The following is a 17,145-nucleotide window of genomic DNA, read 5'->3' as shown; positions in this document are numbered from 1 at the left end:
ACAAATTATGCTTTTCTCAGAACAAACTTTTTCTTATCGATTTGTCCAATTACACTGTAAAAAAATATTGTTGGTTTAACTTTAAAAAAGTATATAAGTTATTTTGAGTTCATTGAAATTAAAAAATTGAGTTAATACAATGAAGGAGATTGGTATAATAAATAGAAACGATGTTATCTGAACCACAATAATTAAGTTGATTTGACAAAAGATAAAAAGTTGAGGTTACAAATCATGAAAATATTTGTTTTTACAGTGTAGGTAATTTTTTGTGAATGCATGAAGCCAAACAATAACTTTTTGGCAATATTTTGAGCATAATCTAATATTTTGACATTGTGAACTTGTCTAAGTGTGCTGTCTTTCTTTACAATAAATGGCATTCGGTTTGAGATTTTGTTGCATACTGCAATACAATTCATACATTTTTAAGCCTGGCTTAAGCATTCAAATGCTTTTTGGAGCCATGCACTGTAAGCAGCTGTCGTGTTTTCTTCTTCACTGGCATCAGTGTAGATGGACGTAGAGCTGTTGACAGCACCCGGCCTACTAAAAGACAGATTCTTGGTTTGGTCTCTGACTGACTGACCAGCCACAGGGTCCTCCTCACACATTGTAATTTGCCATTCAGAGATGGCGTTTCTCGCCCTTTATAGTCCCACAGTGTTTTATTCAAAGGAAGGAGTGAAATCTATTTCTGCAGTGAGTATTCGTGCTTTACTGGCTCACTATATCTAAACCACTGCCTGCTCCACAGGGAGAAGCTCCATTCTATTGAACGTACTGAATCTTAACGAGATGCTGAAATTCTGAGGCGATATCAATTTGTCTTTGTTTAGGTTCCTATCTGTGTGTGTGCGTGTGTGTGTGCATTTGTCAAGGCAGGTGCCACTGTGACTCTCTCGTCTGAGCTTTTTATGGTGACCGTGAGAGCTAAATCCCCATGGGCGACATGAACCTTTAACCAGCAGTCTGGTCCAAATGGTTTTGTGTGAACTTTGTGGCAGGCCCACATGATACTTCCCCAGCACCCTGTCTTAAGAGCTGTACAGAACAGGGTTATAAATGGGCCCCTCGTTGGAGGCTCTGCTACCAATAAAGGCCAAAAAATCATGCTTAAAATCAGTCAAGATGGTTTGTGATAGAAGAGTATGGCACAACATTCATAACCTCCTTATATCACACACAGCCAGGTCAGAAAGAGATTCCAATTTAATTTTTTTTAATGCGACCACATACTTTTGGTGTGACATGGTTTGGTGAAAAATTCCCATTCTAAACATGGATTTCTTTGATGGCAAGTGTTGCTACGGATAGAATGACTCCTGACTCATTCCCGTCGTTCAGAACAAGAACAGACTGAAATTACTAAAGAAGACTCCTGGCTTAATATGTAATATGCTACTGGCTCAGCAGAACCATCTTATATGACTTGCTGCCGTTCATGTGACCGTTTGAGAAGTTGACATTGTTTTTCTCAATCTTTGCCATATTCATATCAGCAGTTCAACTAGAAGTTCACAGACAACACAAGTTCCACGTTCTTAGAAATGTTTTGTGCTCATATAGGTTTAACATGCTTTTGAAAAATGTTTATGTAACTAATAAATATCAGTTATGAAAAGTCACACCACATCTTACAACCTGAAATAATTTGTCATGTCATAAAAAGGACAAATGATTTGATATTTTAAGAGACTTGCTTGGCACACAGATTATGCCAAACTAACTATAAGGAATACGGTTCTTTTTAATAATTGAGTTTGTTTGATGTTTGTTACCAGGACATTTGTATCACTTTTTAACATTATGCACACCAAAAAATATCAGTATGAATTTTATGATTTTCTGAATATGAAATTTAATGTATTTTCTGAAATTAATAGATTACAATTAGCATAATACCATTAGTTTCAAGCAGATTGATTTCAAATCTTTCTTTATTATTTGAGATACATTTCAAATTTCTGGAAATAATAAATCAAATGAAATGTAACTGCTCACTAAGACAATTAAAGCTTTGGGGACTCACTGAGTAAATTGCTGTCACGTCTGCAAGAAGCAGGGCCTGATTTATAGTGAAAATTAAAGCGTTAACAGGATAATTAGAGTCTTGACAATGACAACAATCCCACCATCTTTCCATGCTTCATATGTCAAAAGTCAGAGTTCAGGATGGCCTTCTAATTATAGACTTTAAAAGCATTGCTCAGGCATCTTAGCAGAATTTATAGTCCTGGTTTGTTCATATCACCCTCATTCACATTACATCCACATCATCTCTGGCATTTGGCTGCAAGGTGAAGTGAATGTTTCCTATTTTTCTCACTAAGCCCTAAATATCACCCAAAGGCCTTTTAGGGAAACGGTGGAGCTTAGACACTGGGAACCCCTGGATGACAGCATCACCTAATAATTCATTATCAACTAATAATAATATTTCATTCACCCTATAGTCAATGCCCTTGACATGGGCCTTGTGGCAGGGTCGTCTCTTCATTACAAACACATTGTTGGCAGTATATTACTCTAGATGTTTTTTATGTTTAAAAAATCATTTAAAAGTATAAAAACAATATATTATATTATATTTTACTATTATCATTGTATAATTTCTTATTATATAATATTTTAAATTATATATATATATATATATATATATATATATATATATATATATATACATTTTACATGAATTTTATAGTTTTAGATTTTATTCAATGTTATTTTTTATATTATTATTATTATATATTATTATAAATTAAAAAATAAATAAATGGAAAATGTGACATATTTTCTATATTTTTATTTGATTACATTTTATTATATTGTATATTATTTTATATTTCATATAATTTAAAAATGTATGCATTGAAAATTGTACATTTTATTTTATTAAATATTATTTATTATATATCTTATTATTATATGATTATAAATTATGAAATATATCGTTCTATACAGTACAATTATGCCAATTATGAAATTATACATGTGGCGAGCAGGACGAGGTCGAGGGACGTGAGAGATACGAGACCGGTGCGTCTCACAGGTGTCGTTCATCATTAATCACGTCCCTCGACCTCGTCCTGCTCGCCACAATACACTTAGATAATAAATGAATTTTATTTTTATACATTATCATTTTGATTTAAAGCAATGCCAACTTGTCAACAGAAATACCGTCTTTTTTTCTGCAATGCAACGTTATGCAAAAGCCCCTCTCCCTGTCTGACTCCAGATGGTGAGGAGACAGGGTACAGCGAGCCACATCTAATCCCCAGGACTTTAGGAGAGAAGGGGAGGGAGGTGTTCTTTTTGGGCTCCATTATTAAGAGAGAGAGGAGTGGCTAGGATGAGCGCTATATAAACCCCATTTATTCATCACCCCCAGATCTGTTACTATCTCCTTCACGTTCCTGCGTTGCCCTCATCCTCATTGGCTTCCACAGTCTCTGGTGCAGCTTTCCTCACCTCTGTTTCTCCATCATAACACCCCCTGGCTAAAGGACACCCCCTGCCACACACACTGGGCAGCCCAGACTCACCCCTGAATCCCTCCAACTGGTGCCAGGTCCACCGGAGAACGGCTCAACATGCCTGAGCCCACAAAGAAAGGTGAGAACGAATTCTGTCCGTCATCACGCCACAGATCTTGTAGTCTGATGGGAAAACTGGAGCAAATGGTAGAGAAATGTTTTAGGATGGCAAGACATTATTATCATTATTCTACCAAATCAAGACATTCAACAACATTTATGAGTGATATCACCTCAACCTTACTAACAAACATGCTGATAACATATTAGCCGCACTGTGTTGTTGATTTGCTTCACCTGTTTTGATTCTAATCTAAAGTTTATGAGCCAAATAGGCTTGAACTAACATGGACTTCACCTTGGTGAGTTTGCCCAACTGCATTTGACACACATACATCATATACAAAGTTGAGAAAGTAAAGAATGCAGATAATTGTGTATTATCAGTTGTGTGAGATGAAATAAACAGTCTACAGAATATAATGTACTACAAAATATAGAGTATAATGTATAGGTCAAGGTGGTTGGTTAGAAGTATGTGCTGCTTTTCTGCATCCCTACAGTCATGAGAATGACCCAAGCAGACATAAAAAGCTCAGGGACGATCAGGAATTCTGGGAGCGATTTTGGGATTCACATTGTGCTGGATGATGAGGTGATCCAAACAACTTTATACAAAGCAACTATTGTCATGACTGTTGCTATGATGGATGGCACATAGTAAAGGCGATTAGGAGAGCACAGTCAGCTGAGCTACACAGGATTCTGGGTATGGAATGGTGGTGACTTACCCGGCGCTGGGTTACAAGTCCTAGAGCCCAGCTTTACTGCGGTGCCAGAGGCATCGCTGATGGATGATGCAATGCCGGCGATGGCCCAGTGGGGATGCTACGCCTCCAGATGGACAAATATTTCAGGGGTGATGATATGGAGATCAGCTTCCATTGCCTAATGGATGGATGGAGAAATATGAGGATGCGGCATTGTGTGTTCTTGTCCTTTGATTTTCATTGCATTATTATTATTATCATGGAAAATTATTATTATACCAGACAGATTTGGACATTTGAAACTGCGTTCCCCTGAGCACAACAGCTCTTATGCGATGAGATTTCATCATTCTTGACAAGCACCGTTGACATTTAAATGTTATTTTTGGTCAGGCTTTAGCTTTTGTCTGAGGATGACTCATATTTTAATATCTGCCTCTAAACATATTCACATTTGAAGGATCCGTCCACCAACGGACAATAGGGATTAAGAAGCAGAATGAGGGCGATCTTGGAGACTGATGTTATGGCTGCTATTTTGATGATGCTTATAAACATGGTCATAAACAGGGAGGTGGCGCGATTCATTTCTGTAAATGGTTTGCAGACGTGGCCGTCGCCCATCGCCAATGCCATCCAGTTGATTGTGCAGATTTTTAAGGTCTTGAATGAAAAGATTTTGGATAGGATGCACATGGTGGCTAAAACCATCTGTCCATCAAGGCAAAAGGCCTACAATCATTTTCTTAATCAGTATTTTTGTCTTGTTTTCCAGTGAAAACATCTAAATATTCTGAAAGGGGTTTTGTTTTGGAATGACATAAGGTTGATTACATGACGACTGAATTTTAATTTTGGGGTGAATTATCCCTTTAAAACAAGATAAATAAAATTGGATTAGAATATTATTAATTTTAAAAAGTACCTTGATTTTAGCATTAACATAATAACATTTACAAAAATTAATGTTTAAAACAAGAAATAAAAACAAACCTTTTTACTATTACCATTTAGCTTCTCAAGTAAATTTATCTTGTTTTAAGGTTGTTTCGATATTTTTACCGGAAAACAAGACACCAAATTGTGATTAAGAAAATGCTTTTTGCAGTACAAGTAGTTCCTTTCTCAAGTAACAAACAATGAGAATTCGAATTGGTTACTGTGAAAGATGAAAACAAAGTAGTTGATGTGCCAACTGTAATAATTAAAGTACAATGGATTTCATATACAGTAGATGCCTTTCATAAATAACCTCAAGAGAGAGTGAGTATTAGACTTTGAAAAATGAAATGATTGTTCTCATAAATTTGAGGGAACAGCTGATGGGGGGAGGTTGGGGTTGCCGTGGAGCGTTGACTCCAGGCTTTAAAAGGCTGGATGAGGGATGAACAGGGCTGGACCCCCAGGGAACAGGATTCCAGACCCCTGGAATAGTTCAGAATGAGCAGACTTTTAATCCCCATTGCTCTCTCTCTCTTCTCTCTGTTAGTCCTATCTTTCATCCAGTGACTTTATGTCTCCATCATGCTGAGAATCCTGAGCTCTTGTTTGTTTGAACTTTGATCTCTGTGATAAATAATATCAAAGGATGGAGGTTATGACTTTTCTCCACATATGACAGCAGCAAATAGTAATAGCATCCCACAGGAAAACAACAATGGAAGGAAACAAAAACTTTAGTAGCCTGTATCAGTGAAAGTTTATCTCTGGAGGCGTATCAGAGTAATAGCTGCCCTTTGACTAATGACTTAAAGATACAGTCAAAGGTGAAATAATCCCCATGTTAAACCCATCCTACATTAGGGTGGCGTATATCCAGGGTCCAAAATTAACTTTTTCACCGGCTAATGGTGGGTGAATGGAGAAACACGAAACAGATCAGGTCATTGTGTCACTCGCAACATCATAAATGACCTGGTCTCTATCTCTCTGTGAACTTAAGAGACCTTGTTTTATTTTATTTCTAGTGTTTTTATGTGAAAAATATCCCACTTTTAAATATATGAAGTAAAAATAACATTTTAGGTATCCTATTTGTAGATGGTCTGTATGCCATTAGTTTTGAATTATGCACGTCAATAACTTTAACTATTGTGCATTATGTAACAGTTCCTTATAAAGTTACCAGCCAATTGGCAACTTTTACTTGAGTGAGTGTTCATTTTTGGACCCTGCATGTCTCACTTTCACTTTTTTTCTCATTCAAAGTAGTCGAAGTGTCATTCCTTCATGTCAGATCTCACTCATAAATCAACACCAAGAGAAACAACACATTCAAGCTGTCATTTGCTCTCTGATGTCTGTCATTATCTGTGCCAGCAAAGTTAGCACGACTTCCACGTGCAATTGTACTTTGTTTCTGTAGAACTACAACAATTAAAAAAAAGACTGATTCTCAAACTAAAAGCTGCATCTATGCCCTTAACCTTTTGATTATGGAAGTTTTTCAGTCTGTGTTATTTGTGACAATCAAAAGTTAGCCACAGTGCATTCGCTTATCAATTAAAAAGCATGTAACTGAAAATGTTCTTTAATAAAATAGGGGGGGGGGGGGGGGGTCAACATGAGCCTGTCTGTCCTCACGACAGCAGTAGGGACAGCTGAACATACCTGCATACTGTTGTGCTGCACTGCGATGGTAAAACAATACCTTTCAGAATTGTCGTTATTGCTGGATGAGCCAGGGAGGATCTCGAAACGGGCACAATGCCACACAAGCTAGCTTAACGGTGACATAAATGACTCTTTAATGGGTGGAAGGACCCACGTCATTGCCAAATCTCAGCTAAGGTGTCCAAAAGACATGACCTGTAGGATGGCATCATGCACAAAATAACAAAAGAGAGAGAGACATAAAATAAGATTAGATATCTCAAAAGACTAACTCACTTGCAAAAACATCTTGATTTAATATTATTACATTTATATAGTGCTTTTCTCACGATAAGCACAAGACAAAAAAGAGGGAGATAAAATAAGATTAGGTGTCTCAAAAGACTTATTCATGCAAAAAAAAAATCTCAATGTAAAATATTAATAATTATTATTAGTAAATGAATAAAATAAGGATTAGGTGTCTCAAAAGACATGCAAAAAACATCAAAATTTAGTTTTTTTGCATTGTCACGTCACGCAAAATAGTTACGTGAACAAATTCTGTGCCTCAAAAGACTCATTAACATGCATAAAAACAAGCTTTATACAGATAATAATTATTAATTACATACTGTTTAGTGGTGAGATCATTACAATAATCATGATTACTATTACTATTATTATTATTATTATCTTTTTAGTGATCAAATCCCTACTCTCAGATGTTAGTTAGACCATCTAAATGTTTCTTTACATTTCTGATGGTCCCATATAATTGTGTGTCAAGTCTCATGAATTCAAGCAAACTTTATGCATTTTGACGAGTCTTTTGAGAAGTTTTTAGCTACTCCATATGATGACGACTGAGGAGACAATGCAATATAGGACATGATGTCGCTACAAAAAACGAGGGAGCTGAAAGCTGAGAGATGTCAAAAATATCAATAAGCTAAACGCACAGGTGTTCACATTGGCTCCTGACAGCAGGGGGCAGGAATGGAGCGGTCGCTCTTCGAGTGCTTCATAGAGATCCTTTTGTGCCATGATCAGACTAGGCTGGCATCCTCACAGAATTCACAGCAGCCCATGCCAAGGCAACAGGAGCGGGTCTCTGAGACAAAGCTGCTGACATTTACATCACGTAATAACCCAGAGGAAGGTTTTGTTGCTCTTTAAGAGTTCAGGAGACCTAGAGGAGTTCGCAATGGTCCAAGTTCAACTTGGTCTCAAATGTTCTTCCTAAACATCCCTGGAAGTTTGAGATCACTGACTTTGAGTGCAGATTTCTGAGAACTTTAAAAAATTGTCAAATTTTGTGACATAGTTCAGATCTCCTTTGAAACTCTAAAGGAGAAACATGTAAGATTAGGTGTTTTTGAAAATCTGAGAAGCAGGATATTCCAAAAGTCTCCATTTACTCTCATTGCTCTTTAACCCTCTGATGGTCTTCGGGGTCTATTGGACCCCAAATGACTTTTGCTCAAATTAAAAAAAATGTTCTCTTTGTCCAAATGGTTTGAAACTTGCTACGGCTCTCAACTCTTTCTAGATCTACAAAAAAAAACAATTTTTTTTTAATGATATCTGTTTTTATGTTGGCGTGACAAAAATAGTCACACTCGTGGTCTTCGGGGTCTATTGGACCCCGCAATCAAAATAGACAAAATAACATCATCAAAATCAGAAACAACGTAGAACACATAGACAGAAATGACAGAAATAAAGTGGCACACTTCCAACAATGCAAAAAACATCCACAATCCAAAATTATCATGCTCACCACAGGCGCACACACACACACAAACACACACATATAGAGGAATACATTTATACAGGAATACATACAGACTATAAAAACTGTTCTCTTATCATTTGTAAAATAAAATAATCTAAAATGCAGAACCACCAGAAAAATAAATTGGTAACACTTAGACGCATTGAAAATGTGCGCACACACACACACACACACACACACACACACACACACACACACACACACACACACACACACACACACACACACACACACACACACACACACACACACACACACACACACACACACACACACACACACACACACACACACACACACGAATACATTTGTAAGGCTATAAAAAGTCTTATAATTTGTCAAATAAAATCATACAAAATGAAGAACCACCACAAAAATAAATTGGTGACACTGTACACATAAAAATAAAATGTACACACACACACACAACAACAACAACAACAACAGTGCAGTGCCAAACCTGCTCCAACCCTGTCTGCAGAAGTCATGCGGCATAGTGTTTTTTCAGTACAAGAAATGGTAAATTTTGACAAAAATTATTTTATTTTTGTTATAATTGTGATTTTATAATATTTAGATATGAATCCAACTGAATCCAACTTTAGAAACTATATCTTTCAGTAATTCAAATAGCAAATAGCATATAATGGAGCTCTATAGCCATCTAGTGGTTAAAGTGATTTATTACAAATTTTAACCTGTATTTTCCAAAAAATGGGCAAAAATCTTACATTAAACCTTGTAAAATTATCCATGGTATCCCCAGGAATGAAAGTTAGAAATCTGGGTCTTTTATAAAGTTTATTTAACATAAAATGCTGTTTTTTTTGTAAAAATCCTATTTAATTAAATATTTATTTATTTATAGAATTTTTTTAAAAAAAAATCATAAATTCTCCAAAAACTGCACAAATGTTGAGTAAAAACATTAATAAACAGAGTAAAATTATATTTGTTAAAAAAAAAATATATTGTTCGGTTACAAAATTAAATGTTGTTGTCTGGGGTCCAATAGACCCCGAAGACCACGAGTGTGACTTTTTTTTTTAAGACCATCAGAGGGTTAAAGGTTCTCTAAGCGATCCTGGGTGACGTCACTTCTTGTTGACGTTCGAACTATTGTCAAACAAAACGGAGGCTAGCTAGACCCTCCCTCCTCCTCATCCGCACACTAACCCCCCAAACCACACCCCCAAACCCTTCTTGTCGGTCATTGGCTGGAACAGTTTGTTATGTTTTGGGGAGCGGGTCGCTGCAGTTTGTTTTTGGTGCTGTTTGTGAAGCATGGGCTGTCTACAGAGATCGCGTTTCTTTACAGTGTGTTCAGGGGACAGGCAGCCAGCGGATAGTGAGGAGATGTTTGCTGTATGTGACAAAAAATGTTTTGGCCTAAAAAACACATGACATCGCTTAGAGCACCTTTAAGCAATGAAATGTTAAAGAGATCTCATTTGTGAATTTGCATTCCTATAGTAGCCTACTTCTGTTCAGGTTTCTATCCAGCAACTCAAAATGATTGTCTTTTTATATGCATAAATTTAGCATCACAGCTTTCTAAGTAAATTCAAAGATGACATTAGATCATTTGCAGCTTTGTCTGCTTTAGTCAGGTGCCCATCACGTGTCCATGCTATGGTAATCTATAAATAAAACAGCTGGTTTATTTTAGAACTATCATACCAAGGGTTGTATGCGCTCATTGATCTTGTTAGGCTTTTATTTAACTCCTCTAATCACATTAAATCTGTAAGAACACTTTCATCATGCTCTGCTGGGTTTACTGTAACTCTGTGTCAACATGTGCTTCTTTAAACTGTTTGCTATACGTCTAGACATATGCACCGCAACTAACACAATACTGCACACTGAAACCCAGTTTAAACCTGAATGCTTTAAAGACAAACAAAGCTCATATATTTCTGTACAAATAAGTACAGTAGCCCAAAAAGTATACAGACAGCAAAATGTCATTATATTTTATAACAAAATATTAAATCAAGTGGCTTTTATTTTAAAGACAGCACAAGCACATTTGTTTGCAAATGACACTTGGATTTTTTTTTTTAATGGAAAGATATTCAGACATCAAGTGTCAAAAAATTATAATTGGGGGCCAGTAGCCTACCATCCAATATTGTAGAAACATTTAAAGCTTAGCCTGCCTAAAATAAAGTAAACTTCATGGAGCTGTTTTTCTTCTTTTTTTTTTCCTGACAGATGATGGCCAACCTGAAGGTGAGTGGCGAATTTCTTCAGAAAACCTTGTTTGCCTCACCCTGGATAGGTTTTTATGAGTGAATGGATAAACGAGATTCAATAGTTGGGAGGGAAAAAAACTTTAAACAGAGTCTGACTAGAAATCATTGGCTACTTAAATGAGTAGAAAACAGAAAGAACACATTTTATTCTAGACTAGCTAGCAGCTAAGCTATAACTACCAGTAATATATTTAGCTCCAGTGTAACAGTTCTCTATCATCCAGCTCGATGTATTTCTTGGTTTAAAAGGGGGCTCAAATATCCAAACATTCATTCTTATCATATAATCAATACTTTAGTAATCCAAGGGCATTACTAGTCTGGTTGTTTTGAGTCAAAAGATGGCGCCAATTTGCTGTTCTCTAACAGTGAATTGGAAACTAGTGTCAAAGTGGACAGATACACGTGAAAGTAGCAGCGTGACAGTTAAAAACAGTGAAACAGAAAGTTTAGCGGCCAAAACATTTAAGGTGCGGTAACATTAGAAGACTTGATTTTTCGCGGTAATAAAAGGTCAATTGTTTATTATCAACACTGTAGCAATGTAAGAGCTCAAACAGATGTTAGGCCTACTTACAAATCAAGCAGCTTTCAGTTGTTCACTGCGTCGATCGATAATTTGAGAAATTCACGACCGCGTGGATTCCTATTGAAATGACTGGATTTCGCCCGCGAAAATTTGCCGGAAAAGGTAAACGTTACCGCACCTTTATTCTTGCCATATATAATTAATAATTAAATAATCGTGAAATTATACAAAAACCATTATACAATACAGTATCGGTCAAAAGTTTGGAAACATTCATGTTTTTCGAAATAAGTCACTTATACACATCAAGCATGCATTTATTTGATCAAAAATACAGAGAGAAAAAAACAGCTAATATTGTGAAATATTATTACAATTTAATTTTTTTTAAAATTACAATTTGTTTTCTATAGCCTATACTTTAAAATATAGGCTAATGTATTCATGCAAAGCTGAATTTGCAGCATCATTAGCCTACTCCTCAGTCTTCAGTGTCACATGATTCTATCTTTCTAATATGCTGATTTGCTGCTCAGGTATTATCAATGTTGGAAACAGTTGTTCTGCTTAATATTTTTTTGGAACCTGTCATACTTTTTCCAGGATTCATTGATGAATAAAAAGTTAAAAAGAACAGCATTTGTTACAAACATTTATATTCGAAATAAATGCTTTTCTTTTTAAACTTTTTATTCATCAATCCTAAAAAAAAGTAACCTATCACAAGTTCCAAAAAAATACAAAGCAGCACAACTGTTTCCAACATTGATACTAACTGAGAATCAACTCATCTTAGAATGATTTCCGAAGGATCATGTGACACTGAAGAATGGAGTAATGATGCTGAAAATTCAGCTTTGCAATCACAGAAATAAATGATATTTTAAAGTAGGCTATATTAAAATAGAAAACCATTATTTTAAATTGTAATAATATTTTACAATATTAAATTTTTTTCTGTATTTTTGATCATTTAATGCTGGCTTGATGCACATAAAGAGACTAAAACATTGAAGTATTCTAGGGATTCACATAGGCTACCTAATAAAGTGAATAAATAGGCTAATTATAATCTACAGTGGCTACATTCTTGATACAAATACACCACCGGTTGATTCCGTTTGAGTTCTGTGAGTGTCTAAGGCTTCAAGTACTTTGATGTGGACCTGTTTTGTATGACATAAGTTGGGTATTTCTGCTTTAAGCAGCAAAGTACACATTCAATAAGGTCATAAGCGCACAGCACTGGTATAGCTCAATGTGCAAACATACATGGTGGCCACAGCAGTGTAAATGGGAACAGATTAGTCAATGCTATGCCTTGATCAGTTATCAACCATGGTCTGAATCCCTGTATTCTGTCCAGACGATCATGGGTTGTTGATTCAGATGACATTTCTGGCCCATGTTACCAGTGTACTGAAACATACATGAAAAAATTAATAATCATTGTTAAATTATGTCCATTTCATGCTTCAGAGATCATTTCATTTTCTTTTACTCTCCAAAACAGGAATGTTTTTGGGGAATTCTCCATTTTCCTCTGTCCTGACAGTGGACTTCCTAAATGAAAGACAAGCAGAAGTTTTTTGCTTGTATTTTATAATTGAGGGAGGTCCACTGTGTCTTTTTTGTGTATGTAATGACATTTATATCTGTAGTATAGGCTATAAATGTATATAAGTGTCTGTGAGTGAGTATGTCGTATCGTCTCCTGTCCTTCAGCATATGTATGTGTCTGTTTGTGTTGCTGACGCTTCATGCTTTGAAAGAGGCTCTTGCATTCCTCCGCTATGTCTGTCACATACTCAGAGAATGTTGCCCCAGTCTCTGGTGACGCCCCATCTGAGAACTCGGTTGAGATCACACCAAAAGGTAGGTGTTCAACCACATCCCCCCTTTGCTTTCTTTCGCTTCTCAGTTTCACCCACGGCACTCTTACCTCACGTGTGTGAGAGTGTTTGCGCCACTGTGATTTCCACCAAATTATCCCTTTGTGACCACAACAGTTCAGGTAAATCATCTCACATACAGAACAAACTACGGTAAACACACACACCTCATGGCCCAAAAGGTTCAAGCGAACACTTACGGTGGTCCACACACCTTAACCCACACCTCCGTCAGTACTAATGCCTGTTCTGGTTTATGGATGACAGGATTTTCTTGAGTAAATGCACATCTGTATATGGAGAAGTTTGATGTGAAGGTATAGTATATTAAAAGAAGCAAATGACACCCAGAGAAAGACATCTCTGTAGGCATCAACTGTTTATTGTGCTTTCAAAATAAAGCTGACTGCATTAGAAATGCTAAATTCACGTTATGCCTGTAGTTGGTGTGCACAAATATATGGATATTTACATTGTTAATATATGTATATATTTAGGCCTATAATATTACTAAATTATATATTTGAAATAAATATATACTAAAACATCTGCAAACCTTTTGTGTATGAGAATAATGAATAGAATTTTGAATTGTTTTTAATCTTGCACAAGTGTACAGATGCTTGCCGAGTTGGATGTACTTTGCTTCTTTTTGGGATTTACAGTTTCATAGATGTACAGTGACTAGATCTGTTTTGGTCACCTGACTAAATTCAAATGGACCTGAAAAATGCCTAAAAGATATTATTAGCATAACATTTCATATAAATAAACACATATTTGACTTATTTTTGCACTTAATTGACCAGTTTAGTTACTGTACATCTATATGAGAGTGTGCATGTGTAATCAGCTGGGTTGAAGTTGGGTTCCTGAAGTCTTGCTGCTCTAGCCTGGCTGTGTTTGCTGTACAGAGGCTAAAGTGGCAACCAAAGACACAGAGGTCATAGTGACTGTCACAGAACCAGAGGCAGCCGTACCCATACCTGCTGCTGAGGCTCCACAGCCACAACCCATAATAATTGTGGTGACTGAAATAGAGCCAGTAGAGGGTGAGGTCACAGACACAGGGCCAATAGTGACAGAGCCTGTAGAGAATGGGCACAATGAGCCAGAGCCAACACGGGCTGAGAAGCTTGTGGAGGTGACTGAGGTAAAAGAAGAGGAGCCCAGCACCTCAAAAGTTCCTGGTGAGTATTACTAAGAGTAAATCTCCAATAACAAGTTGTCAGTGTTGGGGAAGCTATACCTTTAAACTGTAGTTTGCAAAGCTACAAGGTAGCTACATAAAAACAATGAGGATTGCAATTGGGCAACAACATTTAACTTGCTTGAAAACATAGCGGTATTTCAATGTTTTTGAAAACTGACCATTATTGTAGCGAATGCTCTGTTCACATTCAGCCATGATTGAGATAAGATGGATGATGTTCATCTGGTCATGTGACTTTTAAATAGTTTACCACCCCAAGACAACCCACTCCATACAGCTTTTTTTAAAAGTCTTCATTATTGTATAAAACATACTTACATTTTTCTCATTTGAACCATTTTTTTAAAACAAAATATTTACTGTACAAACACATGCTTTTGAAAGAAATCTCTTATGCTCACCACGGCTGCATTTATTTGGAAAAAAAACCAGTATTTTTTTCTTGCACTTTTTCTTTCTTTCTTCTACTTGCACTACATCGATTCTAGCTGAGCTACTGTTACAATGCTAAACGTTTGTAGTGAGTAATATTATAGTTACTTTCTCCCCAACACTGCAAGTTCAATACCATCCAGGTCAAGTACATGTGGGCAGCAAAGTTGATTTCAAGCAAAACGTTCATAATCACTGATAGCAATACAAGCATTAAACTCTGCGTAACCATTAGTATTTTCCATCATTATTTTGTTTTGTTGATATATATTTGTCTAAATATCTATAATATTTTTTTAGTTTCCTGCCTAAGAACATCAGGCAAAGGGACTGCCAATGGAAATTAGCCTTTAGCTAACTTGGGTACATTTTTATTTGGATGTTGAATAATGTGCATTGTCCCTTTCAAAATAAATACATACATTTTTAAAAATCTGATATAGACAGATCTGTAATAATGTTATAATGGCACCACATGTTTTGACCCAGGTGTTCCTACAGTAGGCTATACCAGATCTCTCACTATAGCATGCAAAGACTCAAAGTTTTCTCTCACTTCAACCTGTACAGGAAAGTCCTTCACATCAAATTATTTTCAAAGATCCTTTTTTTTTTACAACTTTAGGTTGCAAATGTTACATTTAATTCTACTTTCTGTAGTCCTTTAAGCTCTGTACTGACAGTGCCTGTAAGATATGTGACCTTTAGCGTGCATGTGTGTGATGTAAATCCCAGAGCAAGTCCAAAAGAGTAAGAAAAGTCCAGACTAAGACATAATCCAGTTTATAAGTAGTCTATATATATTTGTGTGTCCTCTAACATTTGAATTTATACTGATCAGCATCTTCACTGAAGAAGTCTGCTAAGACAATAGTTACCCCATTAAAAGGTATGCCAATGGAAGACACAGAGAAGTATATCAGTCAATGTGCATTTTGTGTGGAGATGTGTGTATGCTTTTGTTTTCTCTGAAGCTTTAATTATGTGGCTTTTTCAAGTATTTAAGTACAGACACGTTGCTGAAGATTAAATCTGTTCCTGCAGCAACAAAATGAATCTTCTGCAACAGTTTCTTTGTGTATTGCAAAATAATGCTCATGGGTTTCACCGAAGCCAAAATATAACCTCACACTTCCTTCCATCCACATGTGTTGCTTCATGGCCTGGCAGGCCATCAGATAAGCATGTGGTCGTATACATATTGCTTCTGTCTTTTATCGCACTTCATCCTCACACACGTATACACAAATGCAACATGCCATTCATCTCATTCTTGTCAAAAACACATGTAAACATTGCCAGCATTCCATCTTTTATTTGTAAGCGGGTTCATGGTGAATTTAAAGTTCATGTTTGACTGTGCAAAAGCATGCTGTGTTTTGGTCTACGGCTGGAAATGGAGTTCAGTGATAGGTGGGTGTATGTGTCAATCACACCTTTATTTCAGATAAAGATGATGATGTCACCGCCAGCACCCCATCACCTCCACCTCCAGCAGGTTGGTAGCCATGATGACCCATCCTCATCAAATCACTGTTGTTCTTTACTAATGTTGTTGCTATGAACATGTTAGTGATAAAACAAGCTAAATACATTTTCGCAAAGGTACGCATGTATGCAAAAACATATGCACTTAATGTTTGTGATTTTGCCTGACTCCTAAGCATTTAGACCCTTTATATAAAATATAATCATATATCTTTATAAAGGAAGAGTTGACATCTGATCATGTCTGATTTCTGACATAATACTATGCTTGTGCAAACATGCATAAAGTTTTTGCATATAATACAATTATGTTTTTAATGATGTTATAAATGTATAGTAAAGTCAAAGGAAAAGCTAATTAAAAAGGAAAAAAAATATTATAAAAAAAGCTTAATCTGTCATAGTATACAACATTTTATTAAATTTAATTTTTTTCTCTATTTTAGGCCGATAAACAACCCTTTCCTTGGCGAAACAGATACTCATAATGAATAATATTTTGTTTTCTTTCACAGAGAATGGCAGCACACCCAAGAAACTTTCTATTGACCTTCCTAGTAAGAGTCTTTTATTAATTAATGCCCTCATCACTCTTGATCCAGGGGGTTATTTTTAGATTATATGTGAATCTATT

The 17,145-nt window shown here is 36.1% G+C and overlaps 2 protein-coding genes across 20 annotated transcripts in view; one reads left to right on the top strand and one right to left on the bottom strand.

Moving 5' to 3' along the window:
- The first annotated feature begins 3,389 nt into the window (after positions 1-3,389).
- The window catches only part of mybpc1 (myosin binding protein C1), a 40,728-nt gene continuing 26,972 nt past the window's right edge, over positions 3,390-17,145 (top strand). For 4 of the 18 annotated variants that reach the window (XM_056237339.1, XM_056237338.1, XM_056237334.1 and 1 more), the window contains exons 1-7: positions 3,391-3,618; positions 10,917-10,934; positions 13,299-13,361; positions 14,293-14,568; positions 15,865-15,912; positions 16,471-16,521; positions 17,027-17,068. In XM_056237339.1, the coding sequence (XP_056093314.1) occupies positions 3,597-3,618; positions 10,917-10,934; positions 13,299-13,361; positions 14,293-14,568; positions 15,865-15,912; positions 16,471-16,521; positions 17,027-17,068 (520 nt within the window). In that variant the 5' untranslated portion in view covers positions 3,391-3,596. Of the gene's footprint in view, positions 3,619-10,916; positions 10,935-13,298; positions 13,362-14,292; positions 14,569-15,864; positions 15,913-16,470; positions 16,522-17,026; positions 17,069-17,145 lie in introns of all 18 variants that reach the window. The other 14 variants (XM_056237330.1, XM_056237329.1, XM_056237336.1 and 11 more) reach the window with 10 other exon arrangements.
- Positions 3,549-17,145, bottom strand: part of gnptab (N-acetylglucosamine-1-phosphate transferase subunits alpha and beta) — a 71,478-nt gene continuing 57,881 nt past the window's right edge. The window contains exons 21-22 of one of the 2 annotated variants that reach the window (XR_008804110.1): positions 4,331-4,487; positions 3,549-3,674 (exon numbers count right to left, since the gene is read on the bottom strand). The gene's annotated coding sequence lies outside the window, so the exon portion shown is untranslated. The remainder of the gene's footprint in view (positions 3,675-4,330; positions 4,488-17,145) is intronic. The other variant, XR_008804109.1, reaches the window with a different exon arrangement.

Source organism: Rhinichthys klamathensis, unplaced genomic scaffold, assembly GCF_029890125.1.
Source record: "Rhinichthys klamathensis goyatoka isolate OS25496 unplaced genomic scaffold, OSU_Roscu_1.1 h1tg000485l_1, whole genome shotgun sequence".
Lineage (NCBI taxonomy): Eukaryota > Metazoa > Chordata > Actinopteri > Cypriniformes > Leuciscidae > Rhinichthys > Rhinichthys klamathensis.
Note: the sequence above shows the minus strand (reverse complement) of the source record. Positions and strands in the feature narration are given on the sequence as shown.